This window comes from Scomber scombrus, chromosome 3, assembly GCF_963691925.1.
Source record: "Scomber scombrus chromosome 3, fScoSco1.1, whole genome shotgun sequence".
Taxonomy (NCBI): Eukaryota; Metazoa; Chordata; class Actinopteri; order Scombriformes; family Scombridae; genus Scomber; species Scomber scombrus.
In genome coordinates, this window is record NC_084972.1 from 12939366 (window position 1) to 12957306 (window position 17941).

The 17941-nt window shown below is 39.4% G+C and overlaps 1 protein-coding gene across 2 annotated transcripts; it reads right to left on the reverse strand.

Annotated features, from left to right (window-relative positions):
- Positions 1–12988: 12988 nt before the first annotated feature.
- Positions 12989–17260, reverse strand: LOC133977307 (keratin, type II cytoskeletal 8-like). Of its 2 annotated transcripts, none has more exons than XM_062415419.1 (9): positions 16816–17260; positions 15315–15523; positions 15149–15209; positions 14957–15052; positions 14683–14847; positions 14442–14567; positions 14122–14342; positions 13969–14027; positions 12989–13869 (listed from the first exon to the last, which is right to left on the reverse strand). In XM_062415419.1, the coding sequence occupies exons 1-9, from the start codon at positions 17194–17196 to the stop codon at positions 13727–13729; spliced, it is 1461 nt and encodes a 486-aa protein (XP_062271403.1). In that variant the 5' UTR covers positions 17197–17260; the 3' UTR covers positions 12989–13726. The 2 variants fall into 2 exon arrangements, with proteins under 2 accessions (XP_062271403.1, XP_062271402.1); XM_062415418.1 differs by having other exon boundaries at positions 12989–13859; positions 13965–14027.
- Between the last annotated feature and the right edge of the window lie 681 nt (positions 17261–17941).

Sequence of the window (17941 nt, forward strand, 5' to 3'; positions counted from 1 at the left end):
GTGTGTGTGTGTGTGTGTGTGTGTGTGTGTGTGTGTGTGTGTGTGTGTGTGTGTGTGTGTGTGTGTGTGTGTGTGTGTGTGTGTGTGTGTGTGTGTGTGTGTGTGTGTGAACGAGCTTAGAGTTCAATTAGGTTCCTCCAACCTGTCAGATGCAACTCCTCTCACCTGTGATATTGGCATGAGGGTTAATTAAAATGAATTGACGCATGAAATAGGCATGTCCTTCATCACTCTGTGGAGAGAAAGATTATGTGGAGAGTGGAGAGTGAGATGAGGAGATTGTTCTGTTGACAAGGTTACACACTGGGAATCTAATCCTTTGTGGTTAATTTCTCCTTATATGTCTGCATGGTATACTACCCTATTATATGTTGTCAGTGTGCACTAGTTAGCTAATAATGCTGGCTTTATTTTAGCTTTTAACTATAATCAGTAAATACAGGGAATAAACCAAATACAACAGTCATTTTGCCAAGCATTATCTGTCTGATAGAGCCTTATATGGATTTGGGTAAATGTAGTTTATCCTGAAACATCTCTGCAACGGTATTTTTAATCTCTGCCATTAACTTTGTGTTGTGCAGTTATCAATTAATCAATCAATTAATTAGTCTTTATTTATATAGCGCCAAATCACAACAAAAGTAATCTCAAGGCACTTTATACATAGAGCAGGTCTAAACGGTACTCTTATCTACTTTTCGTAGTATCGTACTATTTATCACTCAACATGCTCAGGGACGTATTTCAATTTAGCTGCTGAGAAGAATAAAGGAGTATGTCAAGCAAATGCTGATATTGCTCTTTCATGTGTTTTAATACAATTTGGACAACATTGGAGTGCTACGGCATGAAGGCTTCACACTGACTTTAATCTCAAGAGGAAACTGAACTTTGATCAGTGAATTCAAGCAAGATTGAATAAAAACAAAAAGGAGGTTACGTAGCTGTGAGGTGCTTTCTCTCTGCCACTGCTGCATTGGGTAGGATACAGTCTACCCATCTGCTACCTTCTAGCTGACGTTAATTTTGTTGCTGAACATCAATTTCTGATTTCGATTTTCTAACACAGCTCATAGCTAAAGTCAAGTGTACTCACACACACACTCTCTCACACACACATAGAACAAGTGTGGATAAAGCGCAATTATTTTTACACCGTTCATGGAGTAGAGACCTCAGCGAAAGTTGGCCAGAGGCTGGTGAACTCCTCGTGGACTGGGACTGTCTGTATGACTGATGTTCTGTGGTCGGAGGAGAACAAATGAATTTTCTATATTTGTAGCTGATCACAGACTAGCATTCACAGCACCTCAATGCAGCATCTGTATAGATAGTGTAGAAGAACAGTGTGTTGACAGGAATGCTGTTCAACTGAATGACCTTTAAATTTATCATGTTTTTCTCTCACTCTGTGATTTTTTCTAAGAGATGCAAGTAAAAAAATGTAGTAAGTAAAAAATACCATTTACTTAAAATGGAAACTGCTTATAGTGATCACGTCAAATTGGGTCAAATTGATCACTATAGACGGATAATTATTTTAACCAAATTGTTTTTCTTTTTTTCCAATTTTTTCTCATGCTAATTACCATCTAATTGGCATTTTATATGTATACCCTAAATGATCACTGTAAGCAGACTACTTGATTAATATAAGAAAATTATTGTATAGGAATAATTCTGTCCCACACTTTTTGATCCATACAAGTAGTCGATCTCTGTCACCATGATCACTATATGCTGTTTCCACTGTATTACAAAAGTACATTTTTTATTGTAAACTAATTGTAAAAACAGTGTACTATGAAAATAACTAATATGTAGTATGGAATTATTACACACGTTTAATTTGTGGTCTGGGTTGTACCACACCTGTCCAGTAGGTGTCCTCAGTGATGTTGCCATTGTGATCTTCTGTCTGCCTGCACAGCTGCTGCTCATTGTATACACTATACTGGTTTCCCCCTAAGATTTGGTGGGTTGTTTATGGTGCCTACAATAGCTTGCAAGTTGAAGAATTGTATATCCTTACCTGCCAATTAATTCATCCTGTTGGTGATGCTGTCCCTTCCTGCTGATTTTGTCCCTCCCTTATTGACTGTCACCCTAACAAATTACCAGAAAACGACATGATTTTGGGTGCAAACTGAACACTGAATGTATCATAGGAATGCTTTACAAATTGTAACATATTAGCTCCCTAAACGTTGCATATACTTTATCTCAAAAACTGGATCAGTGTGAATGGTGGAGTTTTGAGCTGCACGTGTGTTCAAAATGTTAACCTTTCCTCCCTTCCCCTCTTCTGTTTTCTCTTCACCAAGGTGCTCATTTCTCTCTGTTGGGTGCCAACATATTGGCCTGTCAGTGCCTCTTTACGGACCCCTCCACCGCTGGCACCTCCCTGCCAGTGACACACTATCATTTTCCCCTCCAGCAGTTTTCAATTTAGATTGTTAAAACCAGCATGTTCTTTATAGACTACAGGGAAGTAAATCTTGGAAACTGCTGTGAAAGCACAGTGTTTCCTGTAAAACTTTTTGGTTTGACCCAGGGTCACAAGACAGGCTGATCTGATAGAAGCTGACATCCCATTAGTCTTGCATAACCTTACTAACACTAGCCAATTTGATTTGGGTTTCTCTTGTTAGATTTGCTGTCTGATATAAAATAATCCTTTTTAAAGAAAAGTGTGAAGTGTTGGCCTCAAACGTTTTTGTACCTTTTCGAAAAAGATGCAGTTAAAGAGACAATACGTGCATAGTATATTGATACACATCAGCAATTGCAAACAAGAGGGGATTTTGGAGGTAAAGTCACACACACACGTACATATACAGACAGAGCAAATTTAGTGCACCTTAACAGTCAGTTTTGACAAGTATTCATTGTTTTAGTTGATTATGGCCAAATAATGGGTGGTCTGAAATTGGCATTTGAGCCATGTATTCACACTTAGAAATTAGGCTGAAAATGATTAAAATAGGAATATTTGTTTTGAGAGAAGTCAATCTTGTAAAAATAATGTTAGTCATGTTCAAACACTAGTGCAGTTAGTTTACCTTCTGACCACATTTAAAGGTAGCATAAGCTGGAATCAAACTGTTTGAACAGAGCAGCTGCAGTTGATGGGAAGCTGTTGAGAGATCATATCCTTGCAGCAATAGCGATTATCAGTCCAAATTTGGGGCAAAAAAAAGAAGCAAAATAAAAAAAGTGGCACTCATTTTTAAAGATATGCTATAAAAATACTTTTTAATTATCTAGTTTACAGTTTATACAATTATATATATGAAACTACAAATGTTAGTGACAACAAAGCATGTAAGAAAATACTTTGACTTTGATTAACTATAGAAAGCTATGACAGCATCAATGAGTTTATACTTAATTGTGATGATCAAGAGAAAAACAGTAGAAATTTGCTGTTAATGTTGCAAAATGATTTATTGTATGAGTACTGTGCACTAAAACCTGAGCAGCACAGTACCTTGCTGAATGACATTGTGTTATGTTGGGACAAAAGTTGAGCCCGGTTGAACTGATCTGGCTCTTTCAAATGAAGCCTGGTGAAATTTCTATTTCTAACTATCATCTGTTTGTCAGTGGTGCTGAGGTGTATGAAGTGATGACCAGGGGAGATTTTTCCCCTCTGGTGCCATAAAAAAAGCTCTACAGGAAAGAGGGCAAAATGAAAACCCAGAACAATTACCCATTCTTCCACTATGGGATATCTATTACCTGATAAGGTCAGCGCTCATTTGTCTCCCTTAAACACCCCGTCAGCTGCTGGCGAGCGGGCTAGCAGGGAGGTTGTGCTGTTATGATCAGACACTGGGACAGAGCGCGATCACCGGGGCACCTTAATGAACAGTGTTTTTTATCAGCTCACGCCAGGAGAAATCCTCCATCACCACGACAGTCTGGACTCACCAGGGGCTTAATTGTGAAACGGTTTCTTCCAATTCAGCTAGAGAGCACACGGAAAAGATCCTTCATGTTCTGTTATTTGGTGGTTCTTGGTTCATTATACCTGGAAGGAGAGTTTGTCATTTGAATTTAGGCCAAGGCTGTGAAATTTGTTTCATCTGAGACATCTGTGTGTTACTGTACATAAGGTAAACTATCAAGAGGGTTCAAAAGCAGATTGTGTCTTAGTTCAATAAGGAGCTTTCTGTTCTTTTTAAATCATGTTGTAGACAAATCTTTAAGATAATACTCAGGAAGAGAATGGGGCTGTGCATAATGAAACCATGACTCAAAATCTATGAATTTCAATTCCGATTTGCGCATTAAATACTTAAATATTAATATTCTCTTGAAATTAATGACAAAACATTTCTGAATCCTCACATGATCTTCAGTCTCACACTGCTCTGTGACTCTAACCATTAATGGCCTTTACACTATACAACATTGTTTTCAAGTGTTTTACAGAACATTAATAAAGGTATGTAGTTCTTGGGTGATTTTAAAAATATTTTAGACATTGAAAGTGGAGAGGTCACAGGAAACAAGGGCACAGATGGGTTCCCAGCTGTTCTCCAAGTTCTGTAACTTTCCCCCCCCAAAAAGCCAAACAGAAGTAGGATCTCATTAAAAGTTAACAATTTAGAATTTCCTTTACGATTGTTTTCCCCCAGCTCAGATTTTTATGCATGGTCTGTTGCTCAAGCTGTCGATAGAGATTTTCATGCAATAGATTGCAAAGTCAAAGACACCAATCAACATCAGCAAGCGCATTGATTTGTCTGATAATGAGTTCAGATAGCCACATTCCACGGGGTCCCTAGGCACAACAAAAAGTTTTAAACTTTTTGTTAAACAAACTTTTATTAAATTATATCAAATCTAATGCTGGAAATATTTAAACCTTTATCAGTTTGTAAATAACACTGTAAAGACTAATGCTGTATGGTTTCAAATGCTTAATCGTGTCCCTGCTTACAAAACATGACAAAATAAAGGACAATTAATGTTTAAAATGAGCATTTTATGGTTTATCCATTTGTTATACCTTTAATGAAAGCTAAGTTGATGTTGCTAAGATGACAGATGTTATGGTTAAAACATCCTTTATTCTAAGCTAAAAGAGCTGTTCATCAGGACTAGTGAAGCTTTGCAGGATAAATGCAGTGAAATAATGAACCACTCAATGACAAAAGTGAGTGAGTTAAGCTGGGTGTTGTGAAACATTTCTGTGAAAAAAATAAGAAATTAAAATAAAGTAAAATATATTAATTAAAATGTATTCTTTCACACCAGAAAAAAAGTTTTTGCAAGCTGTTGGGGTACATAATATCCTGCAGCATCATTAGTAAAAAGATAAAGTACAAGCAGCAGCTAACTACCTAGTCAGCACTGTACAATGCATTTGGCCAATGTCCACTACAGTGTCTGTAACAGTGCAGCTTTATGCTTCCCAAACAACCTTGCTTTTGTGTGATCCAATTAAATGAATTTGTCTTGTTAGCAGGTCATTGAGCTTGCAGGACTGTTGCAGCGCGGCACTGTGAGGTATTTCACTGTGGGGTTTATATGAATGGTGCAGTGTAAAGGGTAAATATGAGGTTGCAACACAAAAAGCACTCAAGTTACATTATATCCATGCGTCAAAACTGTGCTAATAAACACTATACTGAAACAGCTGACGTTGAGCAAATGTTTTTTCTGGAAATTTGTAGATGGTTATTATTTACATCCAATTCACAGGTGAATGGCAATGCAGGAAGTAGTGTGTCCTTATGTAGCAGGGCAGCAGGGTGTAGCATATTTGACTTTCATGTAGGAGACCAGAGTCCATGTTAAAATTGGCATCTTATTGAATGTACTTTACCTAATCCTCTAACAGATTAAACTGCCTGTTGAGGCACACCTTACTGCACTTTTGTTTGGTATTAAAAAAGCGATAAGCTTTCTGATACCATACTAAAAGTTATTTCTAGGTACTGCAGTTCAGCAGTTCACCCAGTGCAGCTTTAACCTGTTGTAACATTTCCTGTCCAGTCCAGCAACTGCATGTGACATCAGGGCAACCTAAGCGACATCTGTGCCACCACCCAACCTGACCCATCACAATGAGCGCCTGCCCCCAGCAACTATTATCACAGTTCAATCAATCATTAACAACCCATCATTATTAAACATTTTGCAGCATGTGGCAATTGAGAGGGCAAGGAAAGTATGGAGACACAGGTGAGTGCAGGTCTTATCTAGACCCTCCAGCTGTGCCCCAGTTACCCATCACCGCCTCCGGTAACAGGAATTTAGTTCACAAAGTTTAAAATTAGCCTCGGCATCTATCATTTCCCACCGGCTGAATAGGTTGGTGTCGGAGCCCTGGCATGGACAATCTGTCTCTTCATGTCTGTCTGTCCCACCTCAAAGCACCATCACTCAAACACACTGCCGTGTCACCGAGGACAAAGACAGTACCTGCAGAGCAGAGAAATAGCCTATCGCTGTAGGACACATAAGCAAACACTCAGGGAGTTAGTTTAACGCATGCTCTGGTGAGCGTCAACAATGGCAAAGGAAATATCTCTCTTCATGCAATAAAACGAAATTGAAAGGGCAAGATGAGTGTTTTTGTTGTGTCTTTAACATGGAACAAGATTAATTAATAATTAGATTATTAATAGGATTATAAATCACATCTAGAAAAAATAATACCCTAAAAAAGTTATTTTTACTGAGGCCAAATCGGCAAGAGCCCAGCTGACATCACTATAAATCTCCCCCCATTTAAGAGCTGGTGACTGAACACTGGACAAGAGCTACAACACATCAGCACTAACACAAGGCAGCCCATCAGTCAGCTGCTGCCGACTATGTGGGTTAATATACTGTGACATTACAAACAGGCCTCATTTTGCAGTATAGACAATGGAATAACACACCTGAGGCCTGATATTTTTTAAATGCAGCCCAAAAGCAATTTTCTTTTAAATTACTTCTTTCCCAAAGTGGATTTTGTTATATTAGAGCTTTACTCAATTTGCATATTGAAACTACCGTAGCTCTCCTGTATTTCTTTTTTTTCTTGTGTAATACTGATAGGGGTAATAATTGACCTTTAGCAACATTTACAGCAAGTGTTACACATTATTATGACAAATAGGTTGCAGTCATTGATTCTGTAATTTAATAATGATTGCATGACCTTGACTGCCACAAATAAGCAAATTCACATTCACACACATTATTATTTGTATGGTTAAAGTAATTACACATACTCATGAGTGCAGGACGAGCTCATAGCTAACCACAAACTACAGTATACTGTACTGTACTTGCACATATGAAGACACAAAAGCAACAAAGCATTAATGATGATAAATAAAAAAAACAATGTTTTTTATATTTTATATTTTAAGACAAAAAACATGCACAGAACATGAATAAACAAACACATACTATAAATATATATCACATGCAAAAAGTTGAACTGTTGAGCTGTACAGGCAGTTAAAGGTCCTGAACACCCACGCACAGGTGTTTTCAACATCTTCTGGCTTCTGACCATTGCTGAAGTTGTATAAGGGTGGAGTTATGTTGGAATTTTATGGTTTACTAATCTTCATGAATCAACAAGAATTACAAATGTTTTATCTCTCCCTCCCTAAAAGTTGCAATAAAACTAGTTAGAGGGTCACGCGCGTGTCAATCAAGTAAGTGAAAACACCTGTGAGACTGTGCAGAGCCTTTAACCAACCTATGAACCTGTAAAAGTAAGAATGATGATAAATGATGAAGACTGCCGATAATATATATCACCACAATCACTGGATTCCTCTTTATGGAGTTCAACTCAACAAGATTTGATGGACTGGAGAGTACCATAGAGAAAGCTTTTTCTATTACCTGTATTACACATATAATTTGTACTGTGCCATTTTCTGGTGTGAATGAGCACCAACTAAGACACACACACACACACACACACACACACACACACACACACACACACACACACACACACACACACACACACACACACACACACATTCACCTCGTTACCACCTGACAAAGACACTAAGTGACTTGACCCTTACCGACTGTACACGCTGCACACTGCTCATCACCACTTGCGGCTGCTGATATTCACCGGTATCGATCGAGGTGTCGGGGTTTGTGGAAGGTGTAATGTTTATTGATTATGGTGCTGGGCTCGGGTTAAGGGTAAGGTCAATCTTTCCAATCACTCCTGAGGATTTCTTCCAGCCCTGGGGAAGAGCTCCCTCAATCAATAGCTCATTATTGTGCGTCTTCATGCAGCAGTATAAGGGCAAAGAAAACAAAGGTCATTTTCTATGGCAAGATCAGCCTCCTAATGAACTTCGCTTGCTGTGCAGTGATTGAGATCACATGCCCACAGGTATCTAGTCTGACAGTCATACTATAAAAGCTTACACATGTCCAGAAACAATTAATCTTAATTAAATTATCATAATATAAACTGTCTATGAGTATCATCTGAAATAATTAGATTGCTTATTAAAGTTACTTATTCAAAAATGATTAAATGATCTTGTGCTGCATTTTAACACATTAACACGTGGGTCACATGGGTCTCATGGGTCATGTAACAATAACAACATTTATCTAGAACAGAGGTTTCCAAAGAGGGAGGTGGGTATCCCCAGGGGCTCCAAACAATTTAAGGAGAGGTTCAGTGAATGGAAGTGAAAAAATATATATTAGTTATTACATCAGTCATCAAAAGGAGATACAGTATTTACTGTTTTTCCCACTTTCCCAGAGTCAGAAACTAATAAATGCCTTAAGACAGGCTTTTTAAGTATCTGGTGTAGACTAAAGTTATGTCAAACAGCATTATCAGGCTATCTTGGCTCAAATGTTTAGTGTCTATGGGATCATGGGCCTGATCCAGAAAGCATAACTTTTTATTGTCCTCAGGTGAAATGAGTTTCACGCCCACTGTGTAAATAATTACTGTAATTACATAATTATATGTAATCAGACAAATTACATACAATTAATTTCCTTTTTTATTATTGTCAGTTATGTCTTATGGTGTCTTGATGTCAGACCAATGCAGCTTGGATCTATATTTCAGTTGTATGATCCTCCAATGTGAAGGATTTAGTGGCAACTTGCAAACTACTGGGCCACTGTAGAAACATGGTGCTACAACATGTCAGATTCCGTGAATGAAGACCACCTCCCTCCGTATGTTAGGAAAGGTAATGAAAACACAACAATTCTTATTATTGAGGGATTATACACTAATGAAAGCATGGTTATGAATATTATATTCCATTTCTCTAAGGTCCGCTCTGCTAGATGCCACTAAATTTTAAACACTGCACCTTTAATTTCAAGTGTGTGAGTAATGGGTCACACACTTTAAATGTGTGTCTGGGTCTAATAAAACATCACAGGTGGGACAGCTAGTGGAACCCTTACCATTTTTTAGCAAACTGTTCATCAAACTCAGTTACAGAAAATTTTAAAAAAGATTCTGGATATTTTAATTTTTAATTGTGTTTTGTTGGTTTGTTTTTTTTAGGGAAATTGTGCCTCAAGGAGATTTCCAACAGTTACTCAAGCAAAGTAGTCTGAGAAAAAATCCACAAAAAAAAAAACTATCAAGAGGCAGCAGGTAGCCTATCTGCTTACAAAAGCATACTTGTCAAAATTGAAATTCTGTCTCGTGTTACACTTTATATTTTTCCTAATGCAGGTAAAAAAAAGCACAAAAACGTTCTATTTGTCTTCTTTAATGGTTTATTTGTGTTATGCTTCAAGCTGACGCTTCAAGCTAAACTGTTCATGAGGGGTCATAGTATATGATATAATGAGTGTTTTTGCTCCACCTGATTATTTGCACTGACCATTTTCTTTCTTTTTAAATTTGTCTTTGGGATTATCTTCTAAATCACATAAGTTTATGTCCAGCTATTGTATATTCTGAGCTGATATGGCTTTTACGGGCCCAAGAACCTGCCACTGTAGCATTCCTTTCTTGTTCTATTTTCTGTCTTTATTTAAGATTAAGATTCACTTTAATTGTCATTCTTATGCAGGTACATAAAAACGGAATACTGTTTCACAAGTTAAAAACACTTTAAAAGAGAACAGTCCAATAATTAACATTCAAATTGTATTTGAGAGGAATCTTAATTATACTTGACCATCAGGAAGGCGGAAGCGAGTCACAAAACAAGAAACACAATAAGCCAGTTCATTGTCTCCATTGTAGCAGCATGACTTCTTTATTAGTACTCTCCTAACTGGAGGCACATTACCTGTTGCTGAGGTCTATCATCTGGTGCTGCCGACACAGAGAAATGGTTAAATGCAGAACAATAAGACCAGTGATCTTCTTGAAGGACAAACTGCTTATAGACAGTATTATCAGCCTCTTTGGGGTACGTGATGACCAGTGCTTTTCGATTGTTCGGTCCCCCTCCTTGTACTGTCATGCACAACATTACAGATGTAAGCATACTTTACAACTACGGGCTCATTATTGCTCTTCATCAAGGCCATCTTGGATCATGAGAAGCATCAACAGTTACTGATCATTACACTGGTGCACAGCAGAGATTGCTGTGCACTGCTACTTGGACTAAAGGCAACTTAGTTTGAGCAGTTCTATTCTGAATGGCAGCCGAATCACAAACCTCTCAGTGGATGTGTTTTCTGGAGAAGTGGTGGTTGGATTGCTTATTCTTAGCTCTTCTGGCTTGACTGACATCCTATAGACATGTGCACTGGCAGGTCTGGATCTATATGCTATGTAATGCACTTACAGGGCTTGTTTGTGTTTTCTAAGCTGATTTGTTAACTTGAGAATTGGCAAAGGGGCACCCCAAACGTTTGTGCAAGTCAAAAAGAAGAAGACAGAACTTTCAGGACGAGTGATTTCCTGTTGTCTTAATGGGAAAATGATTCATCACTTGTAATTATCCTAGTAGTGATTTAACTGGTGTGGTGAGAAGATAAAATGTTACACTGTTTGTATTTGGCGTGTGCCTCTGCATTATTATTATTATGAGTGAACCTAACTTTAATTCCTCTGGAATGTATAATCGGTGCCAGCACTCTTAGCCTCAGGTGATGATGAAAAACTGACTTTTTCTTTTTTTTGGGTAACCTGCCAATACAGAATGTGAGGGCAGGAGGCACATTTAAAAATACACACTCGTGTGTGCAAAAAAAATAGTGCAGTTCAAATTAACAAAGTGCATTTTTAGTGTGTAGGCTTGTATGTGTTGCACATGCATGTTAGCAGCACATGCAGCTTTCACTACCTCACATGTAACTGGTGAGTCGTGCAAGGTAGCTGAGTTCGTCTGCAAGTTGCTGAACCCTTGAGGCATTTTTACACACTTCCCATTCTAATTATTGGGTGTATGGGTGTGATCGGTTTGAGAGAATACTGTATATGTTCACGCTTCATTGTTTCTTACTGTACACTGGGAATAGCCAAGGGTGGAATTATGCTTATGTGTCGTCTTGGCTGTGTTTGTCTGTCTGGGCTGCTTACAGTAACAGCACACACAAGCTTTACTTGGCCCTGGATGAGAAGTAGTTAGACTTGTGAATTATGCCCTTCTCCCTGTGATCGCTCAGACTGTCCCTGTCCCTGATAAATGTTTTTTTTATGTCAGTCCAGTTCTCCATTTATCATTCTTGCTTATTAGTTTAGACCCGTGTGTTAATCGAAGTCTGGATTTCAAAAACATCAAAGATACTGCAGCCCCTGAACATGTCAAACTTCAAAGAGCAAAAAAACATTCAGTCAAATTTGTTACTATGACAGTAACGTCTGCACCACCTCCCTCTTCCTCCTCCTCTGCCTTTGTCCCTCCCTCTTCCTACTCTGTGTGTGTCATGTGATTAAAGCTTTTTTTCTCAATACATTTAGTCACACCTTACCTGCCCCGTAAGTGCTTGCTTCTTGAGATCTTTTTTCAAAAACTCCATGCCGCTGGCTGATTAATGTCAGAGGAGTCAAATGAGGTTAGCTGTCTGATTTGCAGACAGTCAGATCACTGTTGTTGTTTCTCAAACACTACGTGCTCACCAAATATGTACAGAGGGGATGAAACTGTGCTATCTCCGCTGATTTTCTTTTTCGCTCGGTTGTTCTGTGAGCTTAGAGCAGCTGGAGATCAGCTCTGAGATGTCACGCACAAAACATATAAAACACAAACTGCACAACTATCAAGTTTGGAATAAAAAGAAAAAGCAATTTTGAAGTTAACTTGGCGCATGACTGAAGTGTTGGAGTCAACAATAACAACCAAACAGCAACTACCAGATTGTATCCTTCCACCGGAGCTTGCCAAGGAACTTCCTCCTGGGGAAACAAAAAGAGGATATTATGTACTACATAGATTGTAACTTTGAAAGATACTGACTCGTTTTGGCTACTTAGACTCATCATGCTTCATATTAGTTTCAGATTAATTTTGAAATGCTTTTTTGCACTGTACCAGGGCACTCAGTTTTGGCCCCTATCTCTACAGTGTAATCAGGGTCAGTATGGAGGGTAGGAATTGTTACAGCGATCAAGACCAATTTCCACATACATGATGGCACGTGAGTATTAAGATAAGTTTGAAAACCCAAACCAATTAATCAATGAGATGTTGGAGGGTTTTGTAATGGGTAATGTAATGTGTGAGGCTTTGAGTCTTTAAGACCTTAATAAATTATGATTTTGATAGAAAATGGAAATGTTGAGTCAGACATACATTAGGTGCATATTATGTTGAAGACTGAAAACAAGCAAAACTAGGGAGTGAGTCAGTGGAAAAGTGGTACAGCACTGCCCTCATGTGAAATTGTCAGGGTGGAAATTTCATCTCGCTGTTAAAACAACTAGAAGGAGGCTTGAAGGAGACAAATTGTGTCACCCTCTTTCTTTAATTTAACACAACAATAATGAGAAAAGGATACAATAGTTTTGGTTCTCAGATTTATTTTATTCGGATTCTTGATGTCATTTGCTGCAACTTCACAAACAAATCTGGTTTTATCATCAAGGCGGGGACATGTGAAACAAAGCAGGGAATCATTTGACAATACAGGAAAAAAAACAAGGCAGTAACCAATCTGTTCAAAGTTTGCACCTTAACTGTAAACATGTAAAAAATTTCATTTTATTTGTATTTTTCTTGTGATCAGATGGTCAGTGACTTGCTCTCTTAAGCCGTATCAGCACTCAAATACAGAAATGGAGATGTCAACTCAGAACCGTAGCATAAAAAATATACACACTCCACTTGAGCTACAGGATCTTTTTTCAGAGTAGTTAATCAGTGCACTAAAATACAAACAGTATGTAAGTTGACAACATAGAGTACATATTTCCAAATGTTGTTGCTTAGTTTTAACACGCCTGTTAAGGCCTTTGTTTTTCGTTTTTTCTAACTTCTTGGATTGCTCATTTTCTTTCATTGCAGAAAGAAAACTGACCTGGCCCTTGTGTGTTTAAGGCTGTGATTACCTTCAGAAACTCTTGATAAATTATGTGGAACAGTACAGAGTAAGAAAAAGCACCCAGTGGGTCTTGATAGTGGTGGCAGTGTAACACAATCCAATGGGTATTTAATCAGACATGATTTATGGAATCACAGATTTTTGGGATCTTCAGCTCCTGATGAACAACATACTTCATGATATTACATAGCACCATGAAAGGACATATTCAAGAGTTTCTGAGGGGGAACAGGGACTGCTATCCTTTTTAATAGTTTCTCCTTGAGCTGCTGGTTGAGGTGACTGAGGACTTGGTGACAGTGCCGCCATAGCCAGAACCGCCATATCCAGAACCACCATACATGCCGCCAGAATAGCCCATTCCACCGCCAGAGCTGGAGCTGGTGAATCCTGAAGCAGAGAAGGGGGTAAAAACAGGTAAATCTTATCATTTATCCATCCATTTGTCAGTGTGATCTGTTAGTGAAGGTGCCACTTATAATGACTTACCACCTCCTCCAGAGGTCTGCTGCACATGGATGGTTGCGTTGGCGCCTCCACTGGCCAGTCTAATTATGGAATAATGTAGAATTAATACCTAATTCAGAGTTCAGGCTAATGCTGCAGCCATGAAACAACATTAGATATTCAAATGTATCCCACCTGCACTCCTCTCCTTCCAGCAGTTTCCTATAGGTGGCGATTTCAATGTCCAGGGCCAGCTTGACATTCATCAGCTCCTGGTATTCGCGCACCTGGCGGGCCATATCCTGCTTGGCTCTCTGCAGAGCATCCTCCAGGTCTTTGATGCGGAGCTTGGCATCCTTCACTGCCAGCTCACCACGCTCCTCAGCCTCTGCAATCTGAGCCTCAAGGTTGGCCCTCTGTGGGAAATGATGTCGCAGATTTTTTAAATTTACACAGCCTCTTATGCATCTTCTTAAATATTAAGATGTCATCGGCAAAAAGTTATCGAAATATACCTGTCCCTTGACAGCCTCGATCTCATTCTGAAGACGGGCGATCATGCGGTTCAGCTCAGAAATCTCAGCCTTGGTTGAGCGAAGGTCCTCACCATACTGTCCAGCAGAGCTCTGTATCTCCTCATACTGTTGTGAAGAATGCAACAAATAGTATCAAGAGCATGATCCAGAGGACTGCAAGGTACTGCAAGTGAAATATAAAAGACACACATGATAAAGTTCATCTCTGGTTTTTACTCACCTTCTGTTTGTACCAGGTCTCTGCCTCCGCCTTGCTGCGGTTGGCAATGTCCTCATACTGAGCACGCACTTCAGCCACAATAGAATCCATGTCGAGGTTACGGCTGTTGTCCATCTCCACAATGACAGATGTATCCTTGATCTGGGACTGCAGCTCACGAAGCTCCTACAGAACCAATTGTTGTTGCATATTTATTTAATGGCTGGATGACTATCAACTTTAATTAAGTATATACTGGTACATACTGGTAATATAAATGTTAAATGGTACATACAGCCTCATAGACAGCCCTGAGGAAGTTGATCTCATCCTGAAGAGCATCACACCTGGCCTCCAGCTCCACCTTGTTCATGTAGGCAGCATCAACATCCTGGAGAGGAATTGATTTACAAAGACAAAGTGTTATAACAGGCCACACTGTATTAAAGCCTTCATAATTTGTTTTATTTTTTTTAATTTTTCGCACCTTCTTTAGGAGCACAAACTCGTTCTCTGCACCTGCACGTTTGTTGATTTCATCTTCATACCTGTTGGAACACAAGGCAACACATCAGCATGTCCCTTTTATCTTTTTATCAGCTCACCATGTTGGGTATATGTTATAACTATGACTGTATCATGCCAGCACTCACTTCCTCTTGAAGTCCTCAACCAGTCCCTGCATGTTCCTCAGCTCTCCCTCCAGCTTCATCTTCTCATTGCCCAGTCCGTCGAGCTGTCTGCGCAGGTTGCTGATGTAGGCCTCGAACATGCTGTCAATGTTGGAGCGGGTGGTGGTCTGTTCCTGCAAGAGGCTCCATTTGGTCTCCAGCATCTTGTTCTGCTGCTCAAGGAAGCGTACCTGAGGAGACACAAAGTCATGGAAGATTGTTTTAAAAAGATAAATTTTCATTTGTTAAACAATATATAAATGTAAATTATAGACTGGCAAGTAATTCAATTGGATTCTTTTCAGGCTCAGTAGAGATAAAAAAAATCTTATCATTTATAAAGGGGTGGATCAGACGGAAAGAGTTTAAAGGGTGTGTCGTTTATGGTATACTTTATCGGGTTTAAGGGCCTCACCTTTACCTGCATAACTGAGTAGAGACATACATATCTCAATAGCCACACCCTATAGTCACATTCAAGTTGTAAAAGGGGTCATTTTAAACCTTTAACACCAACTTTTACACACATCTTCACTTCTTCTTTCTTGAAATAAATAATGTTTTATGTTCTATGGAAGATGTTTTGGGCTACATTTGTAGAGTTTTTTTTTTACCTATTGTGTCTCTCGTGTGGCTATGACTCATCCTGCATACTCTATACTAAGCTATGAAGGCCACACACTCACTCCAGCCATAAAAAAAACTAGGCGTGGCAGATAAACCACAGAAGACAAAGCAGCTGCAGTATTATGGGATGAGTGCTTTGTTTTGTAAGTTTTTGGCCAAGTACCAGTAGATAGTGTTCAAAGAGGCTCACTCTATATTCAGGAAGAAAGCATACATCATGTGGTGATTGTAGCATCAAAAACAAGCAAAAGTTGCTGCTTGTGTTGCCCATAACAACCAGATGATAGGTGCAATGTGCAAATAACAGACTTTGGACTCTGTGGCCATTGTGCAGACAGGTCATTTTACTCTCTGCCAGTCTCCCAGGTAGGGGATGGGTGAGTCACAGCAATATAATCCCCACCCATGTTTAGATAGTGGGCAGAGAGGCTGCCACAGGCTATGACAGGTCGACAGGCCAACTTTTTCCAAAGGTAGAATAAGGATGAAGCTGCCACTATAAGAAGGGGTCACAATCATGAACAGACTTTGAGATTTTTATAAGCTTCCCTAATCCCAGAGGCTGTAACTCATTGATGGATACAACACCACAGAGATAAGATTCCAAGCTGTCTTGCTTACTCAGCTTTGTCAGTGAAAGGAACATGTTTAGATTTAGTGAGCAGTGCTTAGCAGTTTCATTAAACGTCCAAAAGCAAATTGCTGCCGTCTTTTTTTCCAATTATGCATTCAAGGGCAAAAATAAAACAATTTTTGACAACAGCTGGAGGTACTCAACACTAAGATAATGAGGCCTGCAGTAAATTATACATTCTGTACAAGACATGAGAGATACACAGAGCTCAAAGGAACCCACCTTGTCAATGAAGGAGGCAAATCGGTTGTTGAGGGTCTTGATCTGCTCCTTCTCCTGGGTGCGTACAGCCTGGATGGTGGGGTCAATCTCCAGATTCAGGGGGGCCAGCAGGCTCTGGTTGACTTGGACGGCGGTGATCGGTGCAGACACGAAACTACCACCTCCTCCAGCACCGAAACCACCACTCATGGAAGACATACTGTAACCGGAACCTCCGCCATAACCAGCACCAGCGCCATAACCAGCACCACCGCCAACTCCTGAACCAACACCATAACTGGTTCTACTTTTGATGGAGTAGCTGCTTCCTGGTCCAGCAAGGGACCTCCTGGTGTTGCTGCCAGAGCTTGAGACTGAATATGCCTTCCTGGATGTCATCATTTTGCAGTGGTATTGGTGGTCAACTCTAAGCAGAGAACTGGAGATGAGCAGGCTTCAAAGGAGAGTCAAGTCCCTCTGTGTGTCTGACTACGGTCGGTGCCTGCTTTTATGGTTGTAGCGAGTTAGTGGGAGGATCCTCCTCAGTCACTTCAACCTGGATTATCACTTTTACTGTCCAGCCTCCCATCCACCCAGCCTCCACGCCTCTGGCTCTGAATGACAGGAGTGGCCAATCCTGTAAAACAGGTAGGGAGGAATTGTTACCAGGTTAGCTGTGACACACCCTGCTCTTGGACATACTGAAAGGGAAAAGACAGAGAGGGGGAAAGTAGTAGAGTGAAAAAAATGTGGTTATATAATGAAAAAAAACCTCTTTAAATGCTGCAAACTTCATTTTGATTATTTTATTCTGTATTTCATATCCTTCTCATGTGGTATAAGATAAATTGACAGTACTTTAAAAACAGAAAAATACATTTACAGACAAGATTCCTTACCAGTGCCTGACATGTGGGTGATGAAAGTCCAACATTGCACTTTCCTCAACTGCAGTTCACATGGAAACATTGCACTGTAGTGACAGCTACTTGTTATTTTTTGGATTGAATTCTTTATCCAAAACATATTTAATTTCAGTCAATTTACAGCAATAATATGTATTACTATACATTCAGTACCTAATAATATTTATACTCTCTTTAGCGATAATATAAAAATAAGCATCATGCTGGAACTGTATGGTGTG

Excerpts from the sequence above, each read along its gene's own strand:
- LOC133977307 (XM_062415419.1), bottom strand. The coding sequence starts at position 17,196 with ATGATGACATCCAGGAAGGCATATTCAGTCTCAAGCTCTGGCAGCAAC. Across the intron at positions 15,524-16,815 it reads TTGCCTCCTTCATTGACAAG|GTACGCTTCCTTGAGCAGCA; the intron begins GTGGGTTCCTTT and ends GTGTCTCCTCAG. Across the intron at positions 14,028-14,121 it reads CTGGAAGGAGAGGAGTGCAG|ACTGGCCAGTGGAGGCGCCA; the intron begins GTGGGATACATT and ends TTCCATAATTAG.